We start from the raw sequence: 25200 nt of genomic DNA on the forward strand, positions 1-25200 counted from the left end.
CCCGTGTGTGTGATTTTTACCGTAGACTAGAGTTCTAGAAGCAGAATTATTTTGTCAACAGCATGAACTTTTTGAAGGTTGTCTCTGAACTGCATGTCGGTTAAAAAATAATCCATTTCGTGGGACGGAGAGGAAAGAGTGCGGGGAAGAGGAAGTCCGCGTCCAGTCAGGCATTATTAGCGGCGCACCCACATCGGCCACCTCCCGGCTCCCGGCGCCTGTCGGTCCCGGCTCTGCCCCGCCCAGCTCAGGTCTGGCCTCGGCCGGGCCGTCACCGAGGGAAATTTGCTGCCTAGAATCCCTGACTCCAAATTCCAACCTGGCAGTCAGAACCACTGCACTGATTAATTAAACCCCGTGAGCCGCTGAGGCAAGCAGGAACTTGGCACCGCCGTGAATTTAATTGTCCAGATGAAAATTGTGACGGTGAAACTGCTTTAGAGAAAAAACAACACCTGGTACTGATGTGCTCATCCGTGTGGACATCAGTCTAACTGAGGATCCGGAGTTAGGGCTGGGAAGTTACCTTCCGGGTATACTCCGGACAGGCAGTCAGCTTAAAATTAGCCAGGCCAAACACTGGCAAAACAAAAGAGCTGTTTGCTTGCTTGCTTTTGATTGTTATTTTTGTCAGAGAGCAAGACAAAGAATAAGGCGAGGGTAGCATACTGCTCGGGTGTGGTGTATGAGGGATCGCAGAGCCTTGTGTTTTGCTTGGGTCTTCTCTGTAAAGGACATCTTCAGGCTGAGAAGGGGCTTCTGAAGCCTCATAAGAAAGAACTCAGACCTGGGCTGGCCAGCACACCTGCGGTCGTGGGTTCAAGCTGCCAGTCAGACTCCCAAGACACCAAGAGGCTTTAATTTAATAATATGGTTAGTAAGCACTGGCAAAGGATACAAAGCAAGAGATACAGCACGTGCATCTCACTGGGAGGCCCAGAAGCTTCTTTTCCCCCTCACCCACTTCGGGTATGTACGAAGGATGAAAGCCAAGGTGTGTGGGACTCACCTTGACACATACAAGTCATAGAGCCTTTTTCCCGCCAATCTTTTATGCCATCCTAATTATGTAAGCACCGGACAGCTCCTCTAATGCACATCATAAACAAGGCAGATGGAGCATTCTCCATTTATCTCAACTTTGCTTTTGAGAGACCAGTGCTGTAGGAAGGCCAGGTCATTCTCAGGTGGGCCTGGGTCAGCCCAGGCCTCACGTTACCTTTTACCCACAGTAGATGTTATGGGTCAAATTATGTCCTTCAAAAAGAGGTGTGAAAGTCCCAAACCCCAGTACCTATGAATGTGACCTTATTTAGAAATAAGATCTTTGCAGATGTAGCTAGTTAAGATGAGCTTATATGCTATAGGGATGGGCCCTCATCCAATGACAGGTGTCCTTATGAGAAGGAAAAACAGAGACAGGGCAGGGAGTGGCTCGTGAAGACAGGTATGTTCAGTGAGAAGGTGGCCATGTAACAGCAGGGGTGGAGATTGGAGTGAGGTACCTACCAGCCAAGGAATGCTGGGGCTATAAGATAACAGAAGAGATAAGGAAGGATCGTCCCCTGGAATCATTGGAGGGAGCTTGACCCTGCCAATACGTTGATTTTTGTACTTCTAGCCCCCAAAAGCGTGAGGGAATAAATCTTTTTTGTTATAATTCATCCCAGTCTATGGTACTTTGTTTTAGCACCCCTAGGGAACAAATACAGTAGGTAAAAATAGAAAATTCAGTTGCTCTCCATACATTTTAAGTCCTCTGGCTTCAACAAATGATAGTCCAAGTTTTTGAAAGGATGCAGAGCGCAGATAGCCACATCCTAGACCTGGATTTTTATGAGATCTTAGGGAAAAGGGGAATTTCTTAAAGACTGGAGATAGGCAAGTATACTTTTTATTTACAAAGATCACAGCCACAAATTGTAGGCAAAGGAACTCTATCAAACATAATTTTATAGAGGAATATTAATGGGATGGTTTCCAAGCACCTAGAAAAGGAAGCATCCTGGGTTCCTTGAGAATAAATGATATCTGACCAATTGGAATTCCTTTTCTGATGGAGTTGTTAGACATAGATTGTAGTTATCTGTTCCCTATGATCCAACATGACAAAAGTGCCAGGAAAGATAGGGTGAACACAGAGGTCATGATAAAAGGATAAGGCCGAGATCAGGGGAAGGGATGGGTCTCACTGTCTTCTGTGCTGGGCAGCCACACCTGGATTATGTCGTGGATATGGGGCAGCACCTTGTAGAAACACACAGGCATCTGGAGGGAATACCAGATGGGGAGTCAGAGTGCTCGATCTGGGTCACCTTTACTGCAAGACTCTGCCTGTCTGGGAAGGACTATCTTGACACATGACACCCAGTCAACATGCCTGTGACTTGGAAGCAGGCAACTCTGTCCCCAGGAGTGATTTTTGAGAGGTTCCACTGATGTCTTATTTATTTTTGTGTCATCAGTGCCTGGTACACCACCTGGCACATAATTATTTGTGAAATGTTTAATATTAAGTGGTAACCCCAAGGCCAGGCCAGTTCTGGTGTGAGTTCTCGGGCTGTAACTTTGTCAGCTGGTGCCCTGGTTAATCTGTTTTTATCCATATAACCCCACTAGGTTAAGGCCAACTTGGACCATCTCTCTTCTTAAGGACACTTGAAGGGCAGGTCATTTCTGTTTCATCACTGTTATTTTCAAACAGTTCTGTTTGGTCTAGGACCTCCCCAAAGCCACTGAAGAATGGCCCTTAACCCCCTATGTTGGGGAGGGGTTTCTCCCCAGGACCTCTGCCAGTGGAGGGGAAGGAACCTCTTGGGGTCCAACCCAAACCACTTACCCAAACTGATCACAATGGGTCTGGACTGGCGGGAAGAGGCTGGTTCTGAGGGGTCACGCCCGGCATGCTGACCAGTGAAATCCAGCATAACAATATCTCTTCTCCAATCACTCAGACCTGAATTGAAGTCTGGAAGTAACTGTTCCTTACCATCTTCTTTCAGAAGACCATTTGGGCACAATTTTCATAGAGGTCTTTGAAAGCAAAGAGAGGGAAAAAAACAAACCTAAATGACGCTTGCATTAGGCAGACTTTATAGGTTCCTGATTTCGGGCTGTCTCTTCCTAGTTGATTATATTCATCTCTCACTGAAATGAGATGAATTCTCATGTCACCTCCCTGATCAACTGGCTTTGTTCCACTGCAGAATTGTCTGGTAGCTGTCGCTGCTCTTGCCCATCCTAGAAGGGCATCGTGGCCCATTGAAAGGGGAACTCTGCCAGTCACAAAGCCTGAAGTCACCTCTACTGCATAGTGGCTGCTCCACTCTGGGCTGGTCCCATAACCTCAGTTTCCACTAAAATAATAATACTATCTGCTCTGTCTCTGGGTTTGCTTTGCTTTGTATTATGAAGGTGCTTTCTACATTCTAAACCACCAAGCAGATGTGAAGAATTGCCTTTCCCTAATGGTGTCTCATCCGGCTCTTCTCCAGTTCTGAGATGCGCGTTTACCCATACATCATGTTATGTCACTCATCCATTTGTAGAAGGCTTTCCATCATTCCTCATCTACTTATTATGTGACAGGCACTGCATAGGGACTGAGGAGTTCGAGGTAAAACATGGAGCTGTCAGTCCTTTTCAGCAAGAATTCTGGAAGCATATGGTGATGACACCCAATCCAGACAGGCGTGGGAGGGTCTGGGATTGGAGGCGTCGCAGAGAATCCTTCCTAGAGTGCCTGGTGTCTTTGCTGAGTTCTGGACGATCTGAAGGAGTTAATCAGGGGAAGGAGTCCGGAGAGGATGAACATTCCTCTCAGGACAAATGGCATGTGAGCCTAGAGAACAGTGTTTCTCAAAGTGGGTGCTCTTGGCAATATGTGGGGACACGTATTTGCATGAGACTCTCCCATGCATTGGAGGAAGGCTGGCTGGCATCCCTCTCTCCAGGCACTAAGTGTCTCCGCCCACAGCCTGCAAACACACCATCAATGTGACAGCCAGAAATGCCCCTTCTCATTTCCAAATGCATACCCTCCCACTCCATCAAGGGGGTTCATGCCCTTCCCTGGTTGAGAACCAATGCTCAAAAATGCATGGGGACATGACTGAGGAACCAAAGTGTGAATGGGGAGAACAGAAAGTGGGAAAAAAATGAAGAAGGCAGAGGTCAGATCATAAATGGCCTTATATGATGTCCTAAGGAGTTTATTTTCTAGGAGAAATGCCTGTGATTGGGGATAGATAGGCCGTATATAAAGGGCTTGGAGTGAACCTGGCACATAATACATGGTCAGTAATTTCAGATTTCCCTCTCTCCCAGGATCCTGCCAAACCCACTTTAGTTAGCACATATCCAGTTCTTATGCACATGTCCTTTCTGTATACTTCCCCAGCGTTCATCGTAGTCAAACTGGGTGATGACAGTTAATCCCTCATGTTTATTCTCTGGAAGGGAAACACAGTTAATCCCTCATGTTTATTTTCTGAAGGGAGGGACAGGACAACTCCTAGAAGTCAGCTCCAAGATTGTACGGGGAACCAGCCCCAAGGATCTTGGGCTCTTTGCTCTTGTGGCCCCAGTCTGGCTTCATGAGGTTTCAATACAAGCAAACTCCAACTCAGAAAGAAACTGAGCCATTCTATACCAACAGCCACTACCACCAGTCAAGGCACTTACCACTTCTAGTTGCAATTGCCTGCTTACTAATCCCTCTCCCACGCTCGACTGTGATCTTCCTGAGGGCTGAGAAACCATTAGATTCTTCTCTGTGTCCTCAGTGCCTGCTCCGTGCCTGGCTCACGCTAGACATTCAGTACGTGTCCATTGGAATGAGTGACTGAGTGAGTAGGTGAACATTCTCCGACTCCAAGCCCGGCAACAAGACTAAGGGTCCCTCCCACTTCTCTGCCATCTTTGTAAGAAAAGAGACTCGCTCCAGTTGTATGCCCCAGTTTGAGTTGAGTTGGGGACCAGAAGGAGAGAGATCAGGAGAGAGACGTGCTGGGGAGTGACCAGCTTTCGATGAATTTGGCAATGGGATGGGCTCAGAAACACAAGTGAGAAGAAGAAGTGACTCCTGTCATAGCAAGTCAGTCACCTTTGCGCTGGCCTGTCTTAGGAAGAGGACATTGTAAAGTCGAGTGGGATTTGCCTGACTGTGTTTCTAATTAAATTGTAAATTTCTAAAACAGCGCGTGTCCACACAAACAGCATGTACATGAATGTTTATAGCGGCATTATTCAGAATAGCCCAAAAGTGGAAACAACCCAAATGTCCATCAATTGACAGACGGATAAACACAATGTGTTATATCTATACAATGGAATATTTTTCAACCATATAACAGAATGAAGTACTGACACATGCTACAACAGGGATGAACCTTGACAATGTTACACTAAGTGAAATAAGCTAGACACCTAAGACGACGTATTATATGATTCCATTCACGTAACAGCCCAGAATAGGAAGTCTACAAAGAAAGTAGATTAGTGCTTACTTAGGACTGTGGGGGATAGGAAAGTAGGGGGGATACCTAAAGAATACAGCTTTTTGAGGTGATGACAATGTTCTGAAATGGACTGTGGTGATGGTTGCCCACATCTGTGAATATACTAAAAGCTATTAAACTGTACACTTTAAATGGGTGAATTATATGGTATGTGAATTCTCTCTCAATAAAGCTGTTAAAAAACAAAGCAAAACTTCTAAAGCAGAGTGTTAACCTGGGCTTTGGAGACCTGTGTACCACCTGGAATAGCATGTCAGAACTGGCATGTCTGCATTTCCTGGGTCTGTCAATTTCACTCGATTCTCTCGGACCTCCCTCCCCTCGGCAGAGCTGAGTGCTCCTTCACAGGGCTCACTGCAATGACTGTGCAGTAAGAATGTGATTAATATTAATGTAATCAAATATGCAAATTCAGTTTTATTATTTAAATAAAAATGATTAGTGTCCACTTTTTTAAAGGAGTCTTTTTTTTTTTTTTTTACTTTTTAAAAAAATTTTTGGTAGTGGGGAGGTAATTAGGTGTATTTATTCATTTATTTAATGGAGGTACTGTGGATTGAACCCCAGGACCTTGTGCATGCTAGGCACACACTCTACCACTGAGCTATACCCTCCCCCCCCATGTCTACTTTTAAACTAGTAACTAGCCAAGGAATAGAATGCAATACGGTTCCCTGCCTCCACTGTAGAAAAGGGGATTATTGTGAATTCTATTCTGATATGTAAGATTTTTTTGTTCTAAGGTATTTTTTGTAATGTGAAGATCTAATTGTTTTTATATGGCTGCTTGCTGATCATTTTTATCTTACTAAAACCTTTTTAAAATCAGTTGAATGACTTAATAAGAAATCAAATTATGTAAATACATAAAGTTCGACAAGTTTCTCAACCTTTAACTGAAAACTTTTGCATCATCAGAAAAGCGAAAGGTTCTGTTCATTCCCTGAATCAAATAAACGTTGACTTATAAGCGTTTTCTCTGAATGACTAGAACGACAAAAAGCAGGGAAATGTCATTTGCATTATTTGACTTTGAGGACCTATATTTTATAGGCCCTTTCTGGGTAAATACCAAGAAGGGAAAAAAGGCAGCAGAGGCTTGTTGAACCGGGCTGTTTTGCATTTTTTTAAATTTGCATTTGTGTTTCAAGCTTGGACAGTCTAAGGAAATAGATCATCGCTCTTTTGGGGGAGGGTAATTAGGCTTATTTATGTATTTATTTTTAATAGAGGTAGTGGGGATTGAACCCAGGAACTCAGAACTCGTTCATGCTAAGCATGCACTCTACCACTCTTCCCTCTCATCATCACTTTTTTTTTTCCTAACCAAAGGAAGTGCGTGTGCGCTCTCACACTCCCCCAGAACGCTCCTCTAAATTTGAACTTTTCAGACTGAGGTCCCGTATGCCTAATTTTCTTTCCGGAGTCTTTTCTCACTGCATCATCTTTTAGATGATCAGCACGCCCTCTTTCCGATTTGCAGCTCCTCGCGGGTCCAGGCTGCGTTGCGCGGGGAGGTGGGCTCCGGTTGCCTCTCCCTCCAGTTAACCGTGCAGTCCCCTCCTGGTGGTGGACCTCGCGGCCCAGCACGAGAGCGTGGAAACAGCTGACTGCTGACTCAGAGGGGAGAGCAAGCCACCCACGAATCTCATTGCAGCTCGCTGCTGCATCCCTATCCCATAATCCCTTGCTTGGTTTGCTGCAGTCTTTTCAACAGACGCTGAGTGAGAAAAAGATGTCCTGTGAGATAAAGATTGATTGCTTTGAATACCGAATGGGGTCTCCCACTTGTTAATGACCCAGAAACATTCCTGCCGACTTTCCTGAGCCTTCTCTTATTTCCTCCGTTTTTCTCTTCTTCTGTTCTGTTCATGAGCTGGCACATCACTCCATAGAGCAGAAGATATGCTGGGCTTCTGATGATGGCTGCTCTGCATGGTAGGGAATTTTAACCAGTCTCTTTGCATGGTGCTTCCAAACTTGAGATGTTAACAGAAATGCGCATTGTTCTTTGGGGTTGCCGCGGGGCTGCAGCGCCAGGCTGGGGAGGATTTAATTCTTCGCCTCGTTAATTAGTCTGTCTGCAGAAATGGGTAGGTCTTAAATGTTCGAATTGCTTCGTCTTATGCCAGGTGAATAACTAATTTCTCCTGCTGTCTCTTTTCTGCCCCCGAACCCCCAACTCGTCTCTCTCTTGGTGATGCTGTATGTTCTAACTATAAGATATAGGGAGACCCATTCTTTGCTTAAACAAAGGCATCAAATTAACTACACTGGGAAGAAAGTCATGCAAGATTTTTCTCATCCAGTTTCTAATGTGATCTGATGAGATTTTGATTTTTACTAGTCTTTATTTTAATATGTATCTCGGTCTATTTTAAATATAAGATTTTTCCCCCCTGCGTCTCCCTTTTGGGTACGAAGATGGGGATGAAATTTTGCAGGACTCCTCCCTTGGTACCCCAGGGTGGAGAATGTGCGATTCGACCCTTCCCCCACCGTGCCCTCTGTTCGAGAACCCTGGGGTGGAGTGCCACGGTTCCCAGTTACCATTGGAAACCCATTCATTCATAATGCATGACTCGACCCTCAGAATTCTGAATGCCATTGATGATCAGAAAATATGCAGGAGATCATTTGGGGTTTTTTATTTCCGGCATTTTCTCCCTCTGCCTTTGAAGTAGGCTCAAATCTGGGTGGAGTTCAGTGGCAGCATTACACAGAAGGGGGAGAAAAAATACCCAACTTGGGTTGGACCTTAGGTTTGCTTCCTGAAACCGTGGGTATCATTTTTGTGTCGGAGAGCTTTTTCTACAATGATGCCCCACCCTGTCATTATTCCTTATGAAGGGTGGGGGCGGATAGGAGACAAGTAGGAAGGCTATTTAAGCTAAAAATTGAATGTTAATTAGTGGCTTTCTGAACCAAAAGGTAAAATGATATTTCTGTCTTAAGGAAAGATGCTTTCAGTGTCAGAGCTTTAAGGAACACTTCTAGATTCAGAATGAGGCATTTAAAAAATTATTAGTTCGGTTATTTGGCTTAGACCATTTTACAATAGTTTTATTCCTCTTGAGTCAATTATTAGAGGTTTTTTTGTTCTCGATCTTGTTTTACTTTGAATATGGAAGGAGAGCCGTTTGTTTGCCCAGATTCTTAAATCGATTTCTCAAGTATCAGGATTCATTTCTGCCTACTGTGAACCTCTTTTCTAGTGCCTTTCACTATTTTCAGGGAGATGCTTTACCAGCTCTGTTCCCTGACCCACTGTGGCGTTAAATAATGCACGCCCCTCCCGAGCAAGCACACAATGAGAAGTTTCCTGTGTGCTGTGGAACAAGAAAGCAGCTTTCTGCTGCAGGGATGTGAATGGTGGCCTTTCCCCAACCTCTACGTATTTCTTTGCAGTTTTCTCCTAGAAAGACACAAGGGATTGGAATTGGAAAGGTTAAAACACGGCTGATTGTGAAAATGTTCTCTAATAGAATGTGCTGTTTCAAGAAATAGGGATGCAGCATAAAACGGACAACGAAGTCTATATACGTTTTTACCACGGTTAATATTATAACCCTGTGATGACTTAATTTTTTTTTATTTACATGGTAACAAGAGCTTAGTGGATTTTGTTGCTTGTGAAATACAGTAAAAAATATTCACTCTTTGTCTTACTGAAAAATAAAAATGTCCTTCACTTGGATATCTTTAGACATTAATTTCTCCAAACTTATGACTTTTTTTAATCTGTCCTGATTAAGTAGGAAAAAAATCCTAAATATGTAACAATTCTAAAAAATTTAACTAAGCTTAGTTTTTAAGACTCCTTTGTGCCTTTTTTCATTATTTCTCTGATAAAATGAAGACTTTAACCAAACGATTGTATGTATTGTTGAGATGTATAGGAGAGAAATACTTTTAAACTTACCAAAAAAATTGCTACCAAATTATTTACTACCAATTTTTTTCTTTTAAAAAAATGTGACTGAATTACCTCCAACTGTGGCAAAATTCTAATTTGCACACACCTGTAATTGCTTTTTTTTTTGTTTTTTAATCTGATGCCATCTGGGCCCCTTTATTAATTATATAAGGATTTTAGTGTGAATATGCATTATAACGGGCTTGGCTATTAAAGTTCTTTGAATATAATGATTGTGCACGTTGTTTGAATTTAACAGATCAGGTGTCCTTCTAGAATTTGGAGATTTAGATTAGACCAAATACTGAGGAAAAAGAAGCCCAGGATGTTCAAACAGCATCACGGAAGGAGACATTCAGGATGCTTTTTGCATGCTTGTCTGTCTGCCCTCTTCCACTTTTCCCTGTTCTATGTTCATATTCTCAGATAGCTTCTGTTCTTCCAGTAAATGCTTCTTCTTTTTTCATTTGTGTAGTTTTGTGTTTTTTTTTGCTGCTGCTTTTTTTTTTTTTTTTTTTTGCAGGAGGAGGGAGGTAATCAGGTTTATTTATTTATTTATTTATGTTTGACTTAGTTTGTTTATTCAAATTCAAATAATATAATCCAACCTCACAGTGTACATAGACTAGTTAAGTAGAAAGTGGTGTTTTTTTAAAACGTTTTTTTATTGAGTTATAGTCATTTAACAATGTTGTGTCAAATTCCAGCATAGAGCACGATTTTTCAGTTATACATGAACATACATATATTCATTGTCGCATTTTTTTCCACTGTGAGCTACCACAAGATCATCTATATGTTTCCCTGTGCTATACAGCATAACCTTGTTTATCTATTCTACATATGCCTGTCAGTGTCTACAAATTTTGAACTCCCAGTCTGTCCCTTCCCAGCCCCCTCCCCCTTGGCAACCACAAGTTGGTATTCTATGTCTATGAGTCAGTTTCTGTTTTGTATTTATGTTCATTTTTATTTATTTATTTATTTTTAAATGGAGGTACTGGGGATTGAACCTAGGAACTCATGCATGCTAAGCAAAAACATGCTCTACCACTGAGTTATAACCCCCTGCCCCGCCCCTGCTTCTTATTATTCTCAAAAACTTGTTAATTTAAGTAAATATTTATTCGAATCAACAACAGATTTAAATAATATGCTGCTTATCCACCCGGGGTACGAAGGGGTTTACTCTGATGTAGGCCTGTGTCTTTTGCAGTTCTGAGGTAGAATGAATTTTTCCCTCTTCTCACTAACCTTACCCAACTCCCAGAGCTTAGGGCCCCGGCTGCCCTCTGCTTTTTCCTGGAATACGCAGCCTCTCTGTGTAGTCCCCAAGGAAAGAAAGAGAAGAGACTTGGCAAGGTGATGGAGGAGGAGAGAGGAGACCCTGCTCATCCTGACTGTCCTGGGGGATTGTGGGCTGAGTGCCAGTTAGCCTGACCTACTTAACACTCCATCACACACACCCTTCTGGCACTTAGAAAACCCAAAGCAAAATTTAAGAACTGACTACCAAAGGTGAGGATTTTTATAAAGAAGGGAATGGCAAACAGTTATTCTACCAAGGAGAGAGGAAGGAGAAGCAGGCATAAATACCATTGACAAGCTGGAGGCTTGGCTTAAAAATCAGTTTCCAAATGGTAAAACCCAGCAATTTAGGGAAGTTGTCATACATCTGACCCTGGAAAGAAGGAGAAACCATGGAAAGCTTGGGCACATCCTTCCCTGGAGACAGAAGTTAAAGTAGATGGTCTCCTGGGGGCTGAGTTACAGCTCAGTGGTAGAACACATGCTCGGCACACACAAGGTCCTGGGTTCAATCCCCAGTACCTGCATTAAAATAAACAAATAAATAAAATAAACCTAATTACCCCCCTACAAAAACAACCCCCCCCCCAAAAAAAATTTTAAAAAACCTCCTGAGTCCCTCCCATCCCTTCTCCCTCTTCCCATTCACACCTTTTGTACAAAGACATTGCATCTGGCTTTTCTTTCTTTTGTTAAAAAGTATTTTATTTATTATTGTATTTATTGGGGAGGTAACTAGGTTTATTTATCTTTAGAGGAGGTTCTGGGGATTGAACCCAGGGCTTCTTACATGCTAAGCATGCGCTCTACCTCTTGAGCTATACCCTCCCCCTACATGTGGCTTTTCTAATTTACAAAATGACCCATCTGGGATAGAGGCTTGATTTAACTAGAAATAGGTCACCCTGTTTTTATTTCACTGCAGATTGCCCTCTTTTCTTTCCTTTAGTTGAGTCCTCAAGAACAATGCAAACTCCATGGCAGGTGAATAATATGCTCATAAATTTGAATAATTAAAAAGACCTTGTTTTGAAAATTCTATTTTAATCTGTGCCTTGAGCTCTAGGGACCACCTGCTTGGGCAGGTAAAAGCTAGCACATTGTGAGTTACAGATAATCCTATGGGTTCAAGATCTCCTTTCTATAAATGTACCAGAAGATTTTTCGCTTCTTGGGAAGCTAATTTTAGCATATCCGCACCATTGTTATTGGCCCCAGAGCAATAAAAAAAAGTAACAATATTAATAAATAAATTCAGCTAAGTGGCAACCAAGAGAAGCCCTAACCAGGAAGGCCATAAAATTAAGTCATAGAAATGGAATCTAGTGCCTTTAGGATGATGTATAAACAAAGATGCTTACCCACAAATCACATGTGAAAACTTTATTTTCCGAAGGATTCTTGACCTGTTTCCCAACCATGTTTCCTTAGACGAGCCAGACAAGCTTTCACCAGCTCTCTCCCCTCCTCCAGAATCCTGCTTTCAGTCTGTCTTTTCTCTGCCAGCCTCCCTCCCTGCTCCTCTCCACTCTGGTATTAGCAGTTAAGGGTTTGGATAGTTTTCTGATCTAAATGATATCATGTGGGGCGGGAAGTGTGGTTTCAGCTTTAGAACTGTGGACGCAGGCATTTTCATTTCTTCTCTTCCTATTGAGTTCTTCTTTTCCATTTGGTTGTAATTACCACCAAGTTGTAGGAGATTCGAGAAAGTGGTGCCAGGCAAAATACCAGGGATGACATGGGGAAAGATATGCTGGGACAGGATTTTTCTGTGCCCGAGGATTGTGTGACGTGATTGCTACATTGTTCTTACCCACGCGAGCTGGGTTCAGTTGGCAAGTCCCCACTAATAAGGAATTTATGTGTTATTTCCGTGCGTCTTCAGTAGTTCTCAATTTCTTTTCCTGCATTTGTGAATATGTTGAAATATGTCACTAAATATTTACTGTCTGGCTCAGGGCTGATGTTGCTAAGCTTTAGACTCACACAGGAAGGCAGGTCATGTCTGATGTCGAGTGAAAATGGTCACATGACCGGTAATGCCCATGCTCTTTATCCTGTAATTTGCAAGTGCCGCTCTTCTCTGCTACTGGAACTGAGTCTATTCCCATGATATAGTTCATTTGTTCAGTCCATTCAAAAAAAAGAGTGTCTACTATGTAGCGGGCACAGGTCTAGGGGCGGGACTGCTGCAGAGCAATCAGACAAAAGTCCCTGCCCTCGTGAATCTGACATCCTAGTGAGGTGGGGGAGCAGACAGTATGCAAAACAAACATGTTGCACCCGATATTGGAAAGAGACCAGTGCTGTGGGGAAAAATAGAGCAGGATCGGAGTAGCCAGTGCTAGGAGGTTGGGGGCAAGTTTCAGTTTTAAACAGAACAGTCCGATTGAGCAGGTGCAGTTAAGCACAGAGCTGGAGAGGGGAGTGAACCCCTCTGTAAGCAAGATCGTTGGTTTTCCACCGACGGGGAACCTGAGCTTCCCCACACAAGAGCTGTTACATTTCAGTGTAATAATGTCAATATTACACTAATGTTGGCTATTTATATAGTTTTAAAATGGCTCTTGCTGACTTCGCTTCTGCTTCCTTTCCTTTCTGTTGGACTTTTGTCAATGTGTCTGGTGCTAGTTCCTTCATCCCAAACCGTTTGGGCTCCTTCAGAGACAGACTCCAGCCCAGGCATGTTTTCACGTGTCTTTCCAGAAATTAGTTCTGTGGATCCCGAGTCGAGAGTAGTTCTGTATTCTGATCTCTATTAGCGTGGACTTACTTCTGCTGGTTATATGAGCGAGAAGGCTCTTTGACACTTCAGAAACCAAGATGGGAAAAGGAGAACATTTGAGAATCTAGATAAGTATTGACTACTTTTCTAATCAAGCAGACCAGAAACTTCTGGTTGTGCCCAAGCGCTCTGATGAAAGGCTGTTGTATATTTTGTGTATACTCCTGGCAGCTTATTCAGATGGATGGAAAGCTTCCCTGGTGCTTATTAGCACATTCTGTGACTCCAGTCTTCTAAGCACATTATCCCTTCAGGAGTCATCAAATTTCTTTCTATTGTGTGTATCCAGTTATATGCAGGGAAAGATCATTATCTTGGCAGAGTCTTGGGTTGGGGATCTTTGGGGGTTGGAATCCTTTTGTGTTGATTCTGGGGGTCCTGAAAATCCAGATGTCTTCAACAGATCTCTTATGACCGATTGTAATATTGTCAAGATTTTAAATTAGTGTTAATGAGTTAACTTAATTTACCATATAAATTATCAGTACTAACAAAGACTTACTTTCACCCACTACAATAATTATCTTAAAATTAGAATGAAACTTAGAGTGAAATATTTTTATTTCTGTTTTGGAGAATAGAAATGTCAGCTTAGGAAATTTTGTTTAGTCAATGTCTATAATTTGATTAAAACAAATGTTTTTTTCCTTGCCAAAAATCCAAAATTTTAAGGTTAAAAAAAAAGACTAAAATCCAATATGATATTTTCTCTCTGTTTGTTCAGTGCTCAGCATGACTGATTCTTTCAAAGGGTAATATGAACATTTCAAAACTTATTCAAAATAAAATTTCATTTTAACTGAAAAGTTCAATATGATTTTTTTTTAAATATGACACGCTTCACAAATTTGTGAAGCCAATCTTTTTTTTTTTAATTAATTGAAGTACAGTCAGTTACAGTGTGTCAATTTCTGGCATACAGTATTATGTCTCAGTCATGCATATATGTACATATATTCATTTTCATATTCTTTTTCATTAAAGGTTATTACGAGATATTGAATATGGTTCCCTGTGCTATACAGAAGAAATTCGGTTTTTATCTATGTTTATATATAGCAGTTAACATTTGCAAAACTCAAACTCTCAATTTATCTCTTCCCCCAAGTCACTCTTCTGTATCATTCCAATGTTAGTGCTGCTGAAGTGAGCCCTCTATAATTTATAAGAATTTTCAAGTCACACACACACACACCAGTTGTATTAAATTTGCTGAAGATTAGGTCTCATCAACTTATCAGATAAAGCAGAAAACTTGAAATCTGAGCTTTCTGAGTCACCGATTTTACCAGATGACCTTGAGCTAGTCATTTAAACCCTCAGCTTTGGTTTCCTTATCTTCAAGCCAGACAAATCCATTCCTTCTCTACTCTGATGTCATAGGGATGTGATTAAAGAAAGCAGAAGACTGTGCCAACATTTGATTTCCTGGGAGAAGAGTTCCATTTAATCCCATCAATGGATATCATTCTCTACAATAGTTCTGTAGAGAGACAGTCTACGAAAGCCTAGCAGATAATGCCAGCTAATTAGATATGTCCCATCTACACTGCTTAACTAACGCAGCGAGTCCTGTTTGAACGTCTGGTACAGCAGGTGCTTTCTCTAGCTCAATCTGTTGATCAGTCATGCTCTTCAGAGACCTGACCTAGAAGGTACAGAACTGGAAAATAGGCGCATCATGTTTGTAACTCTCCTCAAATATGTCTAAATAGCATAATTGTCTTGATAAAAGTTGACATACTTTTTGAAAGTTGGTGATTTGATAGGGAGAAAGAAGAACCATCATTTATATTTGGAAAAGAGGGTTTCCTTTAGAAAGCATAGAATTGTCAATTCTGTAAACACAGGTCCCAGGCCAAGTTAAAATGTATAAAAACCCGGCTTCCATACATAGTACAGCCTTCTTAAAACACAAGGTCAAGGGAGGTGCGGCAGCTGAAAAGGTCATAGTTTTACATTCTGGCAAATTTCGTAACTGAGCCTCGGTTTTTAAAAATCTGTAGAATGGGAATAATACTCCTTCCTGACTAGGATCATATTGAACATTAACTACATTTCTTTTTTTGTCTTTTTTTTTGGAAACAGTGTTTCTGTTGGGAATTGGGGGGAGGCTGTGGACACCTTAGAAATATTAAGAAAATTCAGAAGTGAATTTTAGCTCAGCCTTGGTGGGCTTTGGGATAGAAGCCAGAAATTCTTTAAGGTGGTAAACGGGGCTGTGTTATATGTGGTGACGCTTCCCTCCCTTATTCTTTCATAGGCCCTTCGTTTTCTCTTTGTTATCCTCTTCCAAGTCTCCTTTTCTGGCCTGATCTCTCACATTTTGAAACCTCCTCTGAATTAATTCACTTCACCAGACCCTCAGATACCAGTAGAGATTTCTTAAAATAATAAAGACCACCTCTAGACTTTGTCCCTGATCCATGGCAAATATATTTTAGTATGAAGTCTATAGATCTTTAGCTCTGAAGAAAATATTCTGAACCACATACAAAGGTTTTCATTTAAAATTTTAACTATTCCATTCCTGCATATGAACAGTATGTAGGGGAGGGAAAACTTCTCTGATCTTAAGTTCTGTCACCGAAGGCTGTGAATTAAAGTGACAAAAGACATATATCAGAAGAAAAGGTGTACACATTTTATTGATATTTCATTTTTCCAAAAGAAAAAAATACATATTATATTTTATTGAATGTTATTGAGTTAATATTTTAAAATATTTATTTTCATTTTTTTTTCTTGTGTGTTTTTGTTTGTTTGTTTGTTTTACTTTGTTTTTGTTTTTGGCAGGGGGAGGTAATTAGGTTTACTTATTTATTTTAAGGGAGGTACTGAGGATTGAACCCAGGACCTCATGTAGGACCTAAGCATGCGCTCTACCACTTGAGCTATATATCTCCCCTGCCTCATTATTTATTTTTTAATGGAGGTACTGGGGGAAAACTTCCTTTACAAATAGGAAATGTGTGCCCTACTTTTAGGCAGATGGGAGAGGGCAGAGAGCTTTTCCTCATCTGTGGTTTCTCAACTGCCTTCAGCTCAAAATAATCCTTATGTCAAATGGCTTATTTTGAGCCCCTTCAAGTATAATACTTGGGAAAACATTTTCTCCTAATAAGACCATTCTATGTGAGGTAGACTATAATGGTCTATATATTATATTATATATAATCTAGGCTGTAGTATTTTAATAAGACTATAAACATAGATTCAAACACAGTCCCGGCTGAAGCCATGAACAGGTACAGCTGTGTAAGTATTCCTCCATTCAGCTGCCCCTGCTTTGAAAGCCAGCAAGCTCCCTCTTTGTACAACATACTTTCTTCTAATTTGTCCTATTTGCGTGGTGAACTTGTGATTATTTTATTGATTTACAAGACAGGCCTCTCACTGTACACCTGTCTGTAGTGAGGAGGGTTGATTATGGTCATTCTGAGGTCACTGACATGGAATTCTGCCTGTATTCATAATACAGTGTATAATGAATGAGCCTATGATTGATTTGCATTTATAGATTATCATATGTTTTTCCATCTTGGTTTTTCTGTCTGACAGCAGCAGCGTGCAGGGTCAAAGACAGCCGGCCCCCCATGTCAGTGGTCTAGGATGGCCAGTGAAGCCACCAACATCCCAAGTCCTGTGGTACGGCAGATTGACAAGCAGTTTCTGATTTGCAGTATATGCCTGGAGAGGTACAAGAATCCCAAGGTTCTCCCCTGTCTGCACACTTTCTGCGAGAGGTAAGCCTCCTTTGTGCTGGGGGAGGGAGTTTCGCAGACTGACCTCCTGCAACCTGCCAAAAGGTTCTTTCCAGAATTCTCCAGTTACCTATGGGAGGCAGTAAATCTTTTGTGCTTCTGATAGATATCTAGAAACATAACCACGAGTTGCCAATAATTTAGTTTATTTCAAACAACTCTAAGTAGGAGGAAGTAATCCAGTAGCCACTGATTTATTTCCACGGGAGATGGAGCATTAAGTATTTTAAGATTGAAAAAATTTTAGCACAGGGAACTATATTCAATGTCTTGTGATAACCTCTAATGGGAAATAATCTGATAAAGAACAGACTTATGTACATAAATATAAATGAATCATTTTGCTGTATGCCTGAAACATTCAATTAAAAAAATGAAAAAAAAAATTTTTATTTCCCTTTGTTCCTTGTGAAACAGTTTTTGCCCACCACACATCTCTCAGAGAGGATCTTTGGTGAGGCCAATTAAAAGTCTACCATTTTCTCCCACATAACGAATCAGGTAAAATACCTGCATATATGAGGAGTTAGTTGAAGAGAGATCTTTCTTCCAAAGATGCTTCAGAAGACACATACTGATGGCACATGTTATGATGTTGCAGATGAAGGAAAAAAACTGTATATATATATGAAATAATTATAAATTACCTGAATATACAGTTTGCTACATATGAAAACACACTTCTTTTTTAATCTTTCTTAAATAGTTTTTTCCATTGAGTTAATCAATTTTCAAAATATATTTTTACCCTCTTGCTCAACTTACACCATCAGCAATTAAGCATTAAAAACATTGTTAGCAATTAGTTTATCTGTGGTCTACTTTATTTCCCTAGTAAGTTTACGTATTTTTCTTTTTTTTATATTACCTTACACATTCACTGTTTTTTGGGTTTTTTTTTCTTTTTCAGTTTTATTAGAATTATTACAGTTTGCACATATACATTATATTGCATGTAAATACATATATACAATATACTGCACTTTTTATTAGTTTACATATGTGTACTGATCATTGTTTCTAAGAACAGATTAGAGCTTTAGCTTTTTAAACTTACATAGTTATCAAAGGAATAAAGCCAGCCACAAAATAAGAATCAACAGAATGTGGTAATCCAATCATAAAGGACAGTCAAATGTACTTACACATATTCAAGAAATTACATATTCAAGAAATCAATCATCTAAGTTATAAATAGTAAGTAGTTCATTTGTGTCCTTTTTTTTTTTTGATGTGGTATACGGATCAAAGTATTTTTTGTTTGTTTGTTTTTTATTTTGGTGATGGGGGAGGTAATTAGGTTTATTTATTTAGTTAGTTAACAGAGATCCTGGGGATTGAACCCAGGACCTTGTGCATGCTAAGTACACGATCTACCAGTGAGCTATACCCTTCTCTCCTGCATATTTTTCTTAAAAGCAAATATGGTAATTATTTTTATAGCATTTTATTAAATATATTTTCCTTTATTACTTAATGCACAAAATTAATTTTTTTTACCTCCTATCATAGAGCAGGAAACTGGTATTTCCAATGACTTCACATCAATGCTAATTACATTTACAATCCAATCTAACATACATTTGTTATCTGATTGAACGTGCTTTGAGTTGATTTACTTTGGAAGGTCTCAGTTGCAATAGAAAAATCACATCCTTGGTGGTGATGGATGGATGGATTCGGTGGATTTGTTACTGGTGGTTGTGGTGTTTTGTTTCTTTGTTTTGGGTTGTTGTGGAGTGTGTGTGTAGTGTGTGCATGTGTGTCTACTTTTTGTTTGTTTGAAGTGGTGGTATATAAGGGCACTGATACTTTATTCATTTTATATGTTGGCTTAAGCACTTTATAATTCATACTCCAAAATGGCTAAATGGAGAGTGACTTCTCCCTTCACTCCATGGATGTAGCTAAAACATGAACCCCAGCTGACTGTCCACGGTTCCCCGGGCTCACGTGGTAAGATGACTGTTTGAAATGCAGCAGGTCGACACAGCCTAGAACTCTGTACATGATGCTGAGAGCCACTCAGTTTGAGCTTGGCAGAGCTGCCCCATCCCCTGCTGTTCAATGCCTGGGCAGTCTGTTGTTTGGCTTCTATTTCCTTGCTCTGATAGGTGAGAAGCAACCCTTCTGGGCTGCCCTGGGTCTGCTCCCTGCCCTCTCACTGAGGACTATTTCAGCCCACTTCCAACTCCCATCCAATAGCTAGTGGCAGAAATTTTCAAGATCCTACCATGGCAAGTCCCTATGGAACGCTGTATGTTGACATTGTTTTAGCATTGCTTGCATTGCAATTATGTACTTCCTTAAAATAGGAAAATTTTGTTTACATAGAGACAAAATTTCAAGGCTGGTCTTACTGTCATTGGCGAGTGAGACCCAAGACCACTTACCTCCACCTCCTGCCGGGCACAAACACCAGCCAGTGAAGAGCAGCCCTCTTACTGTCATTTCTTCCAAAATGCCATCAGTGGGGCTTGGAAGACAGAGACTCAGTCCCTGGCCTCATGAAGCTTACAACTAAGTGGAGGAGCCAGTTGTTAACCATCTAATCACTACAGTTAATGTGAAATTAAACCAAAGACAAGTGCTACATACCAGACGCACACAGGCGACCGCATAATAGAGGAATTTGCTCTAGTCAGGGAAGGCTTCCATGCAGAAGCGATGATTAAGTAGAAATCCCAAGGGTGAGTAAAAACTAATTTAGCAAAGGGGAGTGAGCAGAAGGAAAGAATTTCAGGGATGTGCAAATGTGGAGAGTGAGAGGGACCGTGACACTTAGGAAGAACTTAAATAAGCCCAGTGTGGCAGACGTGCAGCAAATGAAGAAGAAAGCAAATGTCTAGGTGTCAGATCATACAGGTGCATAATCCGTATCACCACATACAGGACTCCTGTCTTCCTTGTATGAACAGGGGAAGCCACAGAAGGGTTTCACCTTCAAAGTGAGAGGAAGGAGAATGGTGAGCTGTGAGTTTTGAGAAGGTCACTCTGGTTGCAGTATGGAGAAGGGTTAGCGGGGTACAAGGGGGATGACCGGACACGAGGTGCAGAGCTGACTGCAGAAACCTGAGAAAGGGTGGTGTGATGCAGACAGAGACCTGGAGAAGCTGGAAAAATATTTAGGGATATCCAGGCTTTGGTGATGGGTTGGATGTGGACAGTGAAGGCCAGTAAGGGAATTACGGTTTGAAGAACGACTCCTACATTCTGGTTTGCTTAGATGACTGGATGGAGGTGTAGTTCATTGAGATTAGGGGGGTGGACACAGTTTGCGGGAAGGTCAAGGGTTTGGTTTTGAACATGTGAGTATTAGGACCTGTGACACATCTAAGAGGGGAGGTCAAGAGATCAGTTGGTGTACAGATGTGGGGCTCAGGGGAGACATCTGTGTGGCAAGAAGCATAAATGTGGGAGTGTTATGCTTACTTTTAGGCACTACAATGTAATGCAATACCCCAGGGAGAAAAGAAGGCTTACAGTAAGCCTTGCTTAACTCCAAAGTGTATTGATTCAGTCGAAAAGAGCAGGCAGAAAGAACCCAGTGAGTGTGATGTCATAAGCCAAGGAAGGATAAAGTTTCCCAAAAAGGAGGGGTAGGGAGATAGTGGTCAAACGTGATGAATACTGTTAAGTCCAGTAAGACAGTATTGAAAAGTAAATGTCTGTTAGATCTAGATGTCACTAGTGACCTTAGAGAAAGCTGTTTCGTCTCTGGTATTGATTCAGTGCCATGCTACCGACGTGTGTGACATTGGGAAGGTTCAGCGTACCTCCTCCATGTCAATTTCCTTATCTGCAAAATAAAAGAAATGGAGCGAAACTGGAGGTTTTCACATTCTGTTTGTCGGAGAAACTGGTAAACAGTATACACTGCAGTTATGGAGAGCTTAGATTCTGATCCCAGGTTGCCTGCGTTTACCTGCTGCTCTGCCTCTGACCACCTAAATCCCTCGGGCAAATAGCACCCTCTCTCTGCCTGCGCTTCCGCTTGTGTCTGAGGGTGATCACAGGGTTATTGGAAGGACAATTGACCCTTGAACAACACAGGTTTGGACTGCACAGGTTTACTTATTGCGGATTTTTTTTCAGTGGTGAATACTATGGGATTCCACGATCTGCGTTTGGTTGAATCCTCAGACACAGAACCGCAGGTGCGGAGGAACCGGGTAATCGGAGGGCTGGCTCTAATTACATGTGGATTTTCCACTGCAGGAAGTGTCGGCTCCCCTAAACCCCTAGTTGTTCGTGGTCAACTATACTTTGAACTTAGTGAGCAGTGTTACTCATTATTAGCCATACGTTTTGCTAATTAAATGAATTAAATTTGACACCTTTTAAAGAGAGGTCAGGATGGTGGGACTCCATCCCTCTTTCAAACAAAACATTTCCACTTTGATATGTTTTCAACACCTGAGATCTGCTGATGATTTTGTATGTAAAAAGAGTTTAAATGTTAACAACAACAAAAAGTGACATGTTTCTCCCAATTTGTGTGAAAGTCCACAAATTCGTGAACACCATACTAGATATTCCTAGACCAATCTTCACCTTGCATGTGCATATAAATTGCCTTGGAATCTGATTCATTGGGTCTGGAGTGGGACCTGTGGTTCTGCATTTCTTCCAAGCTCTGGGTTGAGGCCGGTGATGCTCACCCATGGACCACACTTTGCTGGTGTGACAGAGCTCTAAGAAACGGTACCAAAGCCAGTGAGATTATTCTTTTTTTTTTTTTTTTAGCAGAATCCTTTGCCTGATCAGTTGACGGGTCCAATGTGAGGTTACTTATTAACCTCAGAGATATTCCTTTCCCAGTAAAGGAAACTACCACGGAAGATTATGCCGAGTAGCCCTGTAGTCACTGAGAATGTGTATGGTACCCATTCCAGGAGCCCCGCTGTGCTGACAGCCCTCCTTCTCTTCTGCTTTGGCAACAGGTGCCTGCAGAACTACATTCCCGCCCACAGTTTAACCCTCTCCTGCCCAGTGTGCCGCCAGACCTCCATCCTACCCGAGAAGGGGGTGGCCGCGCTTCAGAACAACTTCTTCATCACGAACCTGATGGATGTGCTGCAGCGAACTCCAGGCAGCAACGCTGAGGAGTCCTCCATCCTGGAGACGGTCACCGCTGTGGCTGCGGGGAAGCCTCTCTCGTGCCCAAACCACGATGGGAATGTAAGTGAGCGGACTGCAGGTACTACTGCGTGGCCGTGCGGCTGCTTGATTTGGGGAGGCTTTGGGCAATCAGAGGTTAGACACTAACACAGAACTCCACCTGGAAACTGAGTGATTCAAAACGCATTTTCTCAGTCCTCAGACTATTTTGCCTGCTTCCTTTCTCTGACCGAATTTAAATTATAAAGTCAATCTTCATTGTGTCTACGTAGCACAAATTGTTGGTTTCAGCAGGGGAGCTAACCTATAATTCTGCAAGCTGGGCATACTTTGCCCCCCATAAACATCTGTATAATAAATTATAAAGATGTCTAACAGATAAGTTCTGCAAATTGAGAATGATTATTAAAATATTACTGAAAAAAAAAACAGAGAAGTAACACTGCTTAAGTGTACTAAAAAGCTATGCACTAAAGTACAAGACAGAAAAGAAAAGAAAAAGAAGTTACTGAATTACAGTTCTTTCTTTTTCTTGCAAGGGAAATTTTACTCACGCTCCCTTAGACCCTACTTCTTAATCATAAATAGAATTTGAAATTATGTGAACCTCTCATAAGAGATTATAGATTATGGATTCCAAACATATTTCCTGCTACCAGCAAGCACAGTAACCATTATAAACTCAGGAGGACAGTGTGTCCCATCAAATAATGGATTCACAGTAGCTGTGTGCCCGGACAGGCAGCACTGCTTAGCAGCTCACTGTCCGCTTTGGACTCAGATTGTCTGATTCAAATCCTGCTTTTTAATTCAGTCCCTGTGTCAGCTTTGGCAGATTTATTAAACTCTCAGGTCTCACTTCCTCATCTGTCAAAAAGAAAGCAATAATAGTTTCCCATACAGGATTATTTGGAGAATTAAATATTTAAGTCAGAGAAAGCATGTGGTAAGCTCTCCATAAATGGTAGCTGTTAAGTTATTTGTAGCTTATGACTTCACCTTTTTCTTTATATAATGGCCACTCCAGAAGTGTTGGAAACTGCTGTAATAAAACTCTAAGACAACAAGAGATCATTAGAGCCAAGTAATAAGTATTAGCCATAATGACTGACTGTTGAGTTACCTCTCATACCACTCCCCGCCCACTGTGCTGCAGCCTCCCTGGCCTCCTAGAACTTTCCATGTGGTCTCCCACCCTGGAGCCCGGCTGTTCTCTGTTCCTGATGACCCGAATGCTCCTGGCTCCCTCTTTACATGGCTGGCTCGTTCTCATCCTCCCTGCCTCAGCACAAACTCCTCCCACACGGAGCAGTCTTCCCAGATGCCCTAGCTAAGGCAGACCACCTCTGACGCCTGGGTACCCGGCATCGCACCTGCTGTCTTGACATTCGCCACGTTCTGCCTGCCTCCATCTCTGTGTCTGCTGACTTATTGACCTCCTGGCCCTGCTTTTAGAAAGTGAGCTCCAAGAGGGAGGGTCCATGTCCATCATTAGACCCCTGGCACTAAGCCCAGTATCTTACACATGAAAGTGCACATACAAACAGAGACCAACCAAACAAAAAAAAAGAGGCTACTGATTCAGCACTTGCTGTAACAAGGGGTCAGCCACCATCCCTCGTGTTTTGTCAGAGACTCAGGGTAAGGCAGAGGAGTGGGAAAGCCCCATAGTGGGAAAACGGGGGCGGCTGCAGATGCGCCCTGACTGGGAGCTGCTGACATTGGGAAGCTGGAGGCAAACGATTTAGTAGTGGGCAAACCTCTGTGATTGCTGAGGGGTGCGAATTTGGCTTTCTCTGGTTGCTCCTAAGTTGGAAGCAGGGACAAAAAGTATTAGTTATCAAGCCCTAGCCATTTGGGGCCAGGTGGTACAGAATTTATTGTTCAGTTTGTTGGACTGTTACCAGAGATAGCAGTTTGACTTTTCCTTACAATCCTGACTCGTAGCAGCCTGGCTTCCTGTGTTGTTTCGCGTAGATAAGGGGATGGGTCTCCCAGGCAGGTGGGTCCCAGTTCTATTTTTCTATCTGGTCTGACCATTGTCCATCTTTATATTCAGTCTCTCAGAAGTCAACCAGCACCTATTTGTTGAACAAATGGCCAGACACCATGCTTGGCTTCTTACACACCACTCGGTGTCAAGTAGGTATTGGGTACCTTCATTTTATAGATGAAGAAACTGAGATTTGAACGGTTTAAATCACACACGTCTCACACTGGCTCTTAGTGAAGACTAAGGCTGTCTCCTCCTGGGGCTTACATCCTAAACACTAGTCTGGGAAGGCATTTATATCAGACACATGAGTCCCCGTATCCCTTAAAGTGTAGTCCAGGCATGGAGTTCTCTGAAGACCTGTGTTGATAGGAAAGTAAAGTTCCAGAAACGTTAGGAGACCTATGGTACACACCGGTCCAAATTTGGGGTGTCAAGGACAGACACGTAGAATGAGAAATAATGGCAACTGGAATGATTACATCAATAAGTAAAGGCAAGAGTGTCGTGGAATTCAGGAAACAGCTTGCAGCTCAGCTCAGCTAGAGCCTGGAGATGGGGCGACAGTGGTGGGAACACAGCTGGGTTGCAGGATGCAGGGATGGGTCTGGAAAGAGAGGGGAGGAATTGTGATGAGCTATGAATGTCATTGAGGAAAGGTTTGACCAAAACACCATAAGCAGTGAGGAAGTATATCACTTATTTGTGAGATCTAAAAAAAAATGATACAAATGAACTTATTTACAAAACAGAAACAAACTTACAGACATAGAAAACACATTTATGATTACCAG

General features: G+C 41.8%; 1 protein-coding gene and 1 long non-coding RNA gene across 2 annotated transcripts in view; both read left to right on the top strand.

Annotated features, from left to right (window-relative positions):
• Nucleotides 1-465: 465 nt before the first annotated feature.
• Nucleotides 466-9126, top strand: LOC116658993. Its single transcript, XR_004314251.1, has 3 exons — nucleotides 466-476; nucleotides 1557-1560; nucleotides 8597-9126. It is a non-coding gene; the product is annotated as an uncharacterized LOC116658993 (long non-coding RNA).
• Nucleotides 9127-17089: 7963 nt separating this feature from the next.
• TRIM2 (tripartite motif containing 2) overlaps nucleotides 17090-25200 on the top strand; it is a 51788-nt gene continuing 43677 nt past the window's right edge. The window contains 2 exon segments of the mRNA XM_032465108.1: nucleotides 17090-17274; nucleotides 22236-22473. Of these exon segments, the coding sequence (XP_032320999.1) occupies nucleotides 17141-17274; nucleotides 22236-22473 (372 nt within the window). The 5' untranslated portion in view covers nucleotides 17090-17140.

Source organism: Camelus ferus, chromosome 2 (assembly GCF_009834535.1).
Source record: "Camelus ferus isolate YT-003-E chromosome 2, BCGSAC_Cfer_1.0, whole genome shotgun sequence".
In the NCBI taxonomy this organism is placed as follows: Eukaryota; Metazoa; Chordata; class Mammalia; order Artiodactyla; family Camelidae; genus Camelus; species Camelus ferus.